Below are 9,787 nucleotides of genomic sequence, written 5' to 3'. Positions count from 1 at the left end.
TCCGGTCTAAGCCCCGCCTTTTCCGGCCCGGCGCCACTCGCGTTCCCAGCTTTTGCGCTGAACTTCCGGTTTAACCCCCGCCCCCGTGTGCTGGCACCGCCCCTGTTCCGGCCTAAGCCCCGCCTCTTCCGGCCCCGAGCCCCGCCACTTCCGGTCCCGTGGGAGACACAAACAAGAGCCGCAAAGCCGCGGAGGTGCGGGGGGGAGGGAGCGCCGCCTCCTGATTGGCTGCAGCCGCCGGGCGGAAGGAGGGTGGGGTGGGGAGGGAGGGGCGTCGTGCGCTGATTGGCTGCGGGGAGGCGGGTTGGGGGTCGCGAGATCCCATTGGCCGAGAGAGCTGGGTGGGAGGCGGGGGAGAAAGGGGGAAGTGCGAGCTGATTGGTCGCCGCGTTGCCATGGGTACGGGGAGAACTGGGGAGGGGGGGGGGGGGGAGTGGGGAGAGGGTCTCCTCGTTGCCATGGTTACGGGGGGTGTACGTGGGGGTTGCCATGGTTACAAGGGGGGGGGGTATGAGCTGTTGCCATGGTTACAAGGGGGTGACCGGGGCGTTGCCATGGTTACAGGGGGATTTGGGGTGGTTGCCATGGTTACAGGGGGGCGTACATGGGGGTTGCCATGGTTACAACGGGATTTGGGGTGGTTGCCATGGTTACAGGGGGGTGTACGTGGGGGTTGCCATGGTTACAAGGGAGGGTATGAGCCGTTACCATGGTTACAATGGGGTGACCGGGGCGTTGCCATGGTTACAACGGGATTTGGGGTGGTTGCCATGGTTACAGGGGGGCGTACATGGGGGTTGCCATGGTTACAACGGGATTTGGGGTGGTTGCCATGGTTACAGGGGGGTGTACGTGGGGGTTGCCATGGTTACAAGGGAGGGTATGAGCCGTTACCATGGTTACAATGGGGTGACCGGGGCGTTGCCATGGTTACAACGGGATTTGGGGTGGTTGCCATGGTTACAGGGGGGCGTACATGGGGGTTGCCATGGTTACAACAGGATTTGGGGTGGTTGCCATGGTTACGGGGGGTGTACATGGGGGTTGCCATGGTTACAAGGGAGGGTATGCGCCGTTGCCATGGTTACAAGGGGGTGACAGGGGGGGTGCCATGGTTATGATGGGATTTGGGGTGGTTGCCATGGTTACAGGGGGGCGTACATGGGGGTTGCCATGGTTACAAGGGGGTGACAGGGTTACAGTGGGATTTGGGATGGTTGCCATGGTTATGATGAGATTTGGGGTGGTTGCCATGGTTACAGGGGGGTGTACGTGGGGGTTGCCATGGTTACAAGGGGGGGGGGTATGAGCCGTTACCATGGTTACCATTGAGACCCAATGGCCATCCAGTGGGATCTATTGATGGTTGCCATGGTTACGATGTCATTCAATGGCGGTTGCCATGGTTACGGTGTCATCCAATGGGGGTTTCCATGGTTGCAGTGTCATCCAATGGCGGTTGCCATGGTTACAGTTGGTCCCAATGGGGGTTGCCATGGTTACAGTGTCATCCAATGGGGGTTACCGTGGTTACAGTTGGATCTATTGATGGTTGCCATGGTTACGGTGTCATCCAATGGGGGTTGCCGTGGTTACAGTGTCATCCAAGGGCGGTTGCCATGGTTACAGTGGGACCCAATGGTCATCCAATGGCGGTTGCCATGGTTACAGTGTCACCCAATGGGGGTTGCCATGGATACAGTTGGACCCAATGGGGGTTGCCATGGTGACAGTGTCACCCAATGGGGGTTTCCGTGGTTACAGTGTCACCCAATGGGGGTTGCCATGGTTACAGTGTCACCCAATGGGGGTTGCCATGGTTACAGTGTCACCCAATGGGGGTTGCCATGGATACAGTTGGACCCAATGGGGGTTGCCATGGTTACAGTGTCACCCAATGGGGGTTGCCATGGATACAGTTGGACCCAATGGGGGTTGCCATGGTTACAGTGGGGCCTATTGATGGTTGCCATGGTTACTATCAGACCCAGTGGGGGTTGCCATGGTTACAGTGTCACCCAATGGCAGTTGCCATGGATACAGTTGGACCCAATGGGGGTTGCCATGGTAACAGCCGGACCCGATGGGTGGTTGCCATGGCAACGGGATGTGATGCGTCCCCACAGATGGGGTCCCACGGAAGCCGGGGGGGGGAGGAAGAAGAGGAGGAGGAGGAGGAGGAGGAGGGCGACATCGGCCTCGAAAGGGCGCTGCGGTCACTGCTCGACCAGTGAGGGTTTGGGGGGGAAAAGGGGGATTTTGGGGAGTCTCCAAGGGGGGGAAATGATGGGGGGAGGGGGGGGGGAGATTTTGGGGGGGGGGTTGGGGGGGAAATTGGGGTTTTTTGGGGGGGGAATGGGGGGTTTTGGGGGGGAATGGGGGTTGAGGGGGGGGAAATGGGGGGGGTGGGGGAGGAATGGGGGTTGGGGGGAAATGGGGGTTTTTTGGGGGGGAATGGGGGGTTTTGGGGGGGGAATGGGGGTTGGGGGTGGAAAGTGGGATGAAATGGGGGTTTGGGTATGGAAAGGTGGGGATTTGGGGTGGAAAAGGGGGATACTGGGGAGTCTCCAAGGGGGGGAAATGATGGGGGGAGGGGGGGGGGAGATTTTGGGGGGGGGGTTGAGGTGGAAATGGGGGTATTTGGGGAGGGAATGGGGGGTTTTGGGGGGGAATGGGGGTTGAGGGGGGGGAAATGGGGAGGGTGGGGGAGGAATGGGGGTTGGGGGGAAATGGGGGTTTTTTTGGGGGGGAATGGGGGGTTTTGGGGGGGGAATGGGGGTTGGGGGGGGAAAGTGGGATGAAATGGGGGTTTGGGTATGGAAAGGTGGGGATTTGGGGTGGAAAAGGGGGATACTGGGGAGTCTCCAAGGGGGGGAAATGATGGGGGGAGGGGGGGGAGATTTTGGGGTGGGGGTTGGGGGGGAAATTGGGGTTTTTTGGGGGGGGAATGGGGGGTTTTGGGGGGGAATGGGGGTTGGGGGGGAGGGAAATGGGTGTTGGGGGGGAAATGAGGGTTGAAAGGGGGGAAAGTGGTAAAAATGGGCATTTGGGGGTGAAAAATGGGAATTTGGGGGGGGATATGGGGATTTTGGGGGGGGAAGAAAGAAAATGGGGTTTTGGGGGTAAAACGGGGAGAAAAGTGGGGATTTGGGGGTGGAAAATGGGGATTTTAGGGGTGAAATGGGGGTGAAATGGGGGTTTGGGGGATGAAAATGGGGATTTGGGGGGAAAATGGGGGTTTTGGGGTGAAAAAAGGGGATTTTGGGGGGGCAAAGTGGTGACAATGGGGCTCTTGGGGTGGAGGTGGGGGTGGGGGCGCTGATTTTGGGGTATTTTGGGTGCATTTTTGCCCCTTTCAGGTCCCCCCTGGAGCCTTCCGATGACGACAGCGATGACGTCACCACCACGCAAGCTCCGCCCCCCGGTGAGGAAGGGGCGGGGCTTAGCGAGGGGGCGTGGTTAAAAGGGGGGGTGTTGTCCGCTCGTCGTCCAATCGGCGGTGGGGAGGGCGGGGCTACGGGGCGGACTCACGTGACCACTTCTTGTCCAATCAGTGCCGTGGTGGGCGGGGCTCCGTTGGGGTGGGGCGTCACGTGACGGTTTCCCATCCAATCAACGCTGCTGAGTGGTTCGGGGCGGGACTGTGTTGGGGGAGGGGTGTCACGTGACTGCTGCTCGTCCAATCAGAGCTGATCGGGGGGAGGGGGTCAAAAGGGAGGGGCGGGGCTTCACGTGACCGCTTCTTGTCCAATCAGAGCTGAGGAGGGTGGGGCCGGAGCTGCGCCAAGGGGGCGGGGCTAAGTGGGGGGAGGGGCGGGCGGTCACGTGACCTCGTTTCGTCCAATCAGCGCTGGGGGAGGCGGGGCTTGGAAGGGGGAGGTGCTAAGGCGGGTGGGGAGGGGCGTGGCCTCACGTGACCGCCTCTCGTCCAATCAGCGCTCTGGAATCACGAGCTGAGGGCGGAGCTGGAGCTGCTCGGGGGGCGTGGCCTAAAGGGGCGGAGCCTCCCCCGGTTGCTGCGCCAGGTGTGGATTTTGGGGCTAAAAGTTGGGATTTTGGGGGCGTTTGGGGGGGAAATTGGAGGGTTTGGGGGTGGGAAAATGTGGATTTGAGGCCTCTGTGGGGATTTGGGGGCCGAAAATGGGCATTTGGGGGCGCTGGGGTGAAAAAATGGGGTCCTTTCGGGGGGTATTTGGGGTGAGAAATTGGGATCGGGGGTCATTATTTGGTGAGGATTTGGGATTTGGGGGGGGGAAGGCAGATTTGGGGGTCTGGGGGGAGGAAAATGGAATTTGGGGGCATTCAGGGGGGGGAATTGAGGGTTTGGGGGGGCGGAGGAAGTGGGATTTGGGGCGGAGAAAGGGATTCTGGGGTGGGCAAAATGGGGTTTGGGGGGGGACAGATGATGAGGGTGTGTTGGGGGGGGGGAGGGAAGGAATTTGGGGGGAGTGGGGGAATTTGGGGGTGAAACGTGGTGGTTTTTTGGCAGCGGGAATGGGGGCGATGCCGCGGCGGCAGCTTCTCGGGGGGCGAAAGGGCGCTGATCGGAGAGAGGTGAGGGGGGACCATAGAGAGGGGGGCGGGGGGACTGTTGGAGGTCTATAGGGAGAGTGGGAGGACCGGAGAGGGGATGGGAGGACCATAGAGAGGGGGTGGGAGGACCGGAGAGGAGTTGGGAGGACCATCGTTACACTGGAGGACCGTTAAGAGGGAGTGGGAGGACCAGAGGGGGGATGGGAGGACCATAGCGAGGGGTGGGAGGACCATAGTGGCACTGGAGGACCATAGAGAGGGGACAGGAGGACCAGAGAGAGGGGTTGGGAGGACTGTAGTGGCATTGGAGGACCATAGAGAGGGGTTGGGAGGACCGTAGTGGCATTGGAGGACCAAAGAGAGAGTGGGAGGACCGTATAGGGGATGGGAGGACCATAGAGAGGGGGTGGGAGGACCGGAGAGGAGGTGGGAGGACCATCGTCGCAGTGGAGGACCGTTAAGAGGGAGTGGGAGGACCAGAGGGGGGATGGGAGGACCATAGAGAGGGGGTGGGAGGACTGGAGTGACATTGGAGGACCATAGAGAGGGGGTGGGAGGACCATAGTGGTACTGGAGGACCGTAGAGAGGCTACTATACAGACGACCACAGAGATGGTCTCAGAGATCGCTATAGAGATGACCATAGAGATGACCATAGAGATGACCATAGAGATGACCATAGAGATAGTCATAGAGACGACCATAGAGGTGACCACAGAGATAACCATAGAGATAACCATAGGGACAGCCATAGAGATGACCATAGGGATGAATTGAGGGATAACCATAGAGATGACCATAGAGATGACCATAGGAACGACCATCGAGATGACCATAGGGACGACCATAGAGACGACCATAGAGATGACCACAGAGATAACCATAGAGATGACCATAGAGATGACCATAGGGATGAATTGAGGGATAACCATAGAGATGACCATAAAGACAACCATAGAGATAACCATAGAGATGACCATAGAGATGACCATAGGAACGACCATAGAGATGACCATAGAGATAACCCTAGGGATGGCCATAGAGACCATGGAGGCCCACAGGGTCGCCAATAGAAGGGACCCCGTGGGTGACCCCGTATGTGTGGGTCAGGTTCCTCCCGACGCGGGTGGCTGCGCAGGAGGTTTACCCCCAGAAGGCCTTCTGTGCCGTCTTCTCCTCCGATGGGAACCTGCTGGTGTCTGCATGCCAAGGTGCTGCTTTTTGGGGGGGGATTTGGGGCTGAAAGGGGGACCCCGGGGGGGGAATGGGGGTTTTTTGGGGGGAAATAATGGATTTGGGGGGGAATGGGGGGGTCTTGGGGGGAAATGGGGGGGAAATGGGGGGTTTGGGGGGGGAAATGATGGATTTGGGGGGGAATTGGGGGGGGGTTGGGGGGGAAAATGATGGATTTTGGGGGGGGGGAATGGGGGATTTGGGGCCAAAAGGGGGACCCCGGGGGGGGAATGGGGGGGAAATGGGGGGTTTGGGGGGGGGAGTGATGGATTTGGGGGGGAATGGGGGGGAAATGGGGGGTTTGGGGGGGGAAATGATGGATTTGGGGGGGAATTGGGGGGGGTTTGGGGGGGAAAATGATGGATTTTGGGGGGGGGAATGGGGGATTTGGGGCCAAAAGGGGGACCCCGGGGGGGGAATGGGGGGGAAATGGGGGGTTTAAGGGGGGGGGGGATGGGGGAAATTGGGGGGGAAATGGGGTTTTGGGGGGACAATGGGGGGCCTTGGGGGGGAATGATGGATTTGGGGGGGAAATGGGGGTTTGGGGGGGGGGAGTGATGGATTTTGGGGTAAAATGGGGGGGGGTTTGGGTCAATATGGGTCCATTTACTGACTGTCCCCCCCCCATATGAGACCCTGGGAGTGTCCCCATGGTTTGGGCTCCCCATTTTGGGCCCCAAAAGTCCAATTTTGGGTCAATATGGGTCCATTTACTGACACTTCTCCCCCCATTTGAGACCCTGGGAGTGTCCCCATGATGTGGGTCCCCGTTTTGGGTCCAAAAAGTGCAATTTTGGCTGTGTTTTTTGCATTTCCCCCCCCCATATGAGACCCTGGGAGTGTCCTTATGATGTGGGCCCCCATTTTGGGTCCAAAAAGTCCTATTTTGGGTCCAAAAACCCCAATTTGCTGACATTTCCCCCCCCATATGAGACCCTGGGAGTGTCCCCATGGTTTGGGATCCCCATTTTGGGTCCAAAAAGTGCAATTTTGGGCGTGTTTTTTGCATGTCCCCACGCAGACCAGTGGCTGCGGGTGTACTCGTGCCGGGGCTCCCCATTGTGGGTCCCAAAAGTCCCATTTTGGGTCTGTTTTCTGCATTTCCCCCCCATATGAGACCCTGGGAGTGTCCCCAGGATGTGGGCCCCCATTTTGGGTCCAAAAAGTGCAATTTTGGGGGTGTTTTCTGCCGTTTCCCCACGCAGACCAGTGGCTGCGGGTGTACTCGTGCCGGGGCTCCTCATTTTGGGTCCAAAAAGTGCAATTTTGGGGGTGTTTTTTGCATTTCCCCCCCCATATGAGACCCTGGGAGTGTCCTTATGATGTGGGCCCCCATTTTGGGTCCAAAAAGTCCTATTTTGGGTCCAAAAACCCCAATTTGCTGACATTTCCCCCCCCATATGAGACCCTGGGAGTGTCCCCATGCTGTGGGTCCCCATTTTGGGTCCAAAAAGTGCAATTTTGGGGGTGTTTTCTGCCATGTCCCCACGCAGACCAGTGGCTGCGGGTGTACTCGTGCCGGGGCTCCCCATTGTGGGTCCCAAAAGTCCCATTTTGGGTCTGTTTTCTGCATTTCCCCCCCATATGAGACCCTGGGAGTGTCCTTATGATGTGGGTCCCCATTTTGGGTCCAAAAAGTCCTATTTTGGGTCCAAAAACCCCAATTTGCTGACATTTCCCCCCCCATATGAGACCCTGGGAGTGTCCCCATGGCGCGGGGTCCCCATTTTGGGCTCAAAAGGTCCAATTTTGGGGGTGTTTTCTGCCATTTCCCCACGCAGACCAGTGGCTGCGGGTGTACTCGTGCCGGGGCTCCCCATTTTGGGTCCAAAAAGTCCCATTTTGGGTCAATATGGGTCCATTTACTGACTGTCCCCCCCCCATTTGAGACCCTGGGAGTGTCCTTAGGATGTGCGTCCCCATTTTGGGTCCAAAAAGTCCCATTTTGGGTCAATATGGGTCCATTTTCTGACTGTTCCCTATACAGACCACATCCTATGGGTGTCCCCATGGCGTGGGGTCCCCATTTTGGGCTCAAAATGTCCAATTTTGGGTCCGTTTGCTGTCATTTCCCCCCCCATATGAGACATTGGGAGTGTCCCCATGGCGCGGGGTCCCCATTTTGGGTCCAAAAAGTCCAATTTTGGGTCAATATGGGTCCATTTACTGACACTTCTCCCCCCATTTGAGACCCTGGGAGTGTCCCCATGATGTGGGCCCCCATTTTGGGTCCAAAAAGTCCAATTTTGGCTGTGTTTTCTGCATTTCCCCCCGCATATGAGACCCTGGGAGTGTCCCCATGGCGCGGGGTCCCCATTTTGGGTCCAAAAAGTGCAATTTTGGGGGTGTTTTCTGCCGTTTCCCCACGCAGACCAGTGGCTGCGGGTGTACTCGTGCCGGGGCTCCCCATTTTGGGTCCAAAAAGTCCCATTTTGGGTCAATATGGGTCCATTTTCTGACTGTTCCCTATACAGACCACATCCTATGGGTGTCCCCATGGTTTGGGGTCCCCATTTTGGGTCCAAAAAGTGCAATTTTGGGTCTGTTTGCTGTCATTTCCCCCCCATATGAGACCCTGGGAGTGTCCCCATGGCGCGGGGTCCCCATTTTGGGTCCAAAAAGTCCAATTTTGGGTCAATATGGGTCCATTTACTGACACTTCTCCCCCCATTTGAGACCCTGGGAGTGTCCCCATGATGTGGGCCCCATTTTGGGTCCAAAAAGTGCAATTTTGGGCGTGTTTTTTGCATGTCCCCTTGCAGACCAGTGGCTGCGGGTGTACTCGTGCCGGGGCTCCTCATTTTGGGTCCAAAAAGTGCAATTTTGGGCGTGTTTTTTGCATTTCCCCCCCCCATATGAGACCCTGGGAGTGTCCTTATGATGTGGGCCCCCATTTTGGGTCCAAAAAGTCCTATTTTGGGTCCAAAAACCCCAATTTGCTGACATTTCCCCCCCCATATGAGACCCTGGGAGTGTCCCCAGGATGTGGGCCCCCATTTTGGGTCCAAAAAGTGCAATTTTGGGGGTGTTTTCTGCCGTTTCCCCACGCAGACCAGTGGCTGCGGGTGTACTCGTGCCGGGGCTCCCCATTTTGGGTCCAAAAAGTCCCATTTTGGGTCAATATGGGTCCATTTTCTGACTGTTCCCTATAGGGACCACATCCTATGGGTGTCCCCATGGCGCGGGGTCCCCATTTTGGGTCCAAAAAGTGCAATTTTGGGTCAATATGGGGTCTGTTTGCTGCCATTCCCTATATGGACCAGCCGCTATGGGTGTTCCCATGGTTTGGGGTCCCCATTTTGGGCTCAAAACGTCCAATTTTGGGTCCATTTGCTGTCATTTCCCCCCCCATATCAGACCCTGGGAGTGTCCCCATGATGTGGGTCCCCATTTTGGGTCCAAAAAGTCCCATTTTGGGTCAATATGGGTCCATTTACTGACACTTCTCCCCCCATATGAGACCCTGGGAGTGTCCCCATGCTGTGGGTCCCCATTTTGGGTCCAAAAAGTCCAATTTTGGGTCAATATGGGTCCATTTTCTGACTGTTCCCTATAGGGACCACATCCTATGGGTGTCCCCATGGTGCGGGGTCCCCATTTTGGGTCCAAAAGGTCCAATTTTGGGTCTGTTTTCTGCATTTCCCCCCCATATGAGACCCTGGGAGTGTCCCCATGGCGCGGGGTCCCCATTTTGGGTCCAAAAAGTGCAATTTTGGGGGTGTTTTCTGCCATTTCCCCACGCAGACCAGTGGCTGCGGGTGTACTCGTGCCGGGGCTCCCCATTTTGGGTCCAAAAAGTCCAATTTAGGGTCAATATGGGTCCATTTACTGACACTTCTCCCCCCATATGAGACCCTGGGAGTGTCCCCATGATGTGGGCCCCCATTTTGGGTCCAAAAAGTGCAATTTTGGGCGTGTTTTTTGCATTTCCCCCCCCATTTGAGACCCTGGGAGTGTCCTTATGATGTGGGTCCCCGTTTTGGGTCCAAAAAGTGCAATTTTGGCTGTGTTTTTTGCATTT

At 57.3% G+C, this 9,787-nt stretch overlaps 1 protein-coding gene across 1 annotated transcript in view; it reads left to right on the top strand.

Moving 5' to 3' along the window:
* Positions 1–146: 146 nt before the first annotated feature.
* Positions 147–9,787, top strand: part of DCAF11 (DDB1 and CUL4 associated factor 11) — a 30,874-nt gene continuing 21,233 nt past the window's right edge. The window contains exons 1-6 of the mRNA XM_040655038.2: positions 147–194; positions 2,127–2,230; positions 3,360–3,424; positions 3,937–4,025; positions 4,490–4,554; positions 5,644–5,744. Coding sequence (XP_040510972.1) covers positions 2,127–2,230; positions 3,360–3,424; positions 3,937–4,025; positions 4,490–4,554; positions 5,644–5,744 — 424 coding nt within the window. The 5' untranslated portion in view covers positions 147–194. The remainder of the gene's footprint in view (positions 195–2,126; positions 2,231–3,359; positions 3,425–3,936; positions 4,026–4,489; positions 4,555–5,643; positions 5,745–9,787) is intronic.

This window comes from Gallus gallus, chromosome 35 (genome assembly GCF_016699485.2).
Source record: "Gallus gallus isolate bGalGal1 chromosome 35, bGalGal1.mat.broiler.GRCg7b, whole genome shotgun sequence".
NCBI classification, from domain to species: Eukaryota; Metazoa; Chordata; class Aves; order Galliformes; family Phasianidae; genus Gallus; species Gallus gallus.
This window is presented reverse-complemented; position numbering and strand designations above follow the sequence as displayed.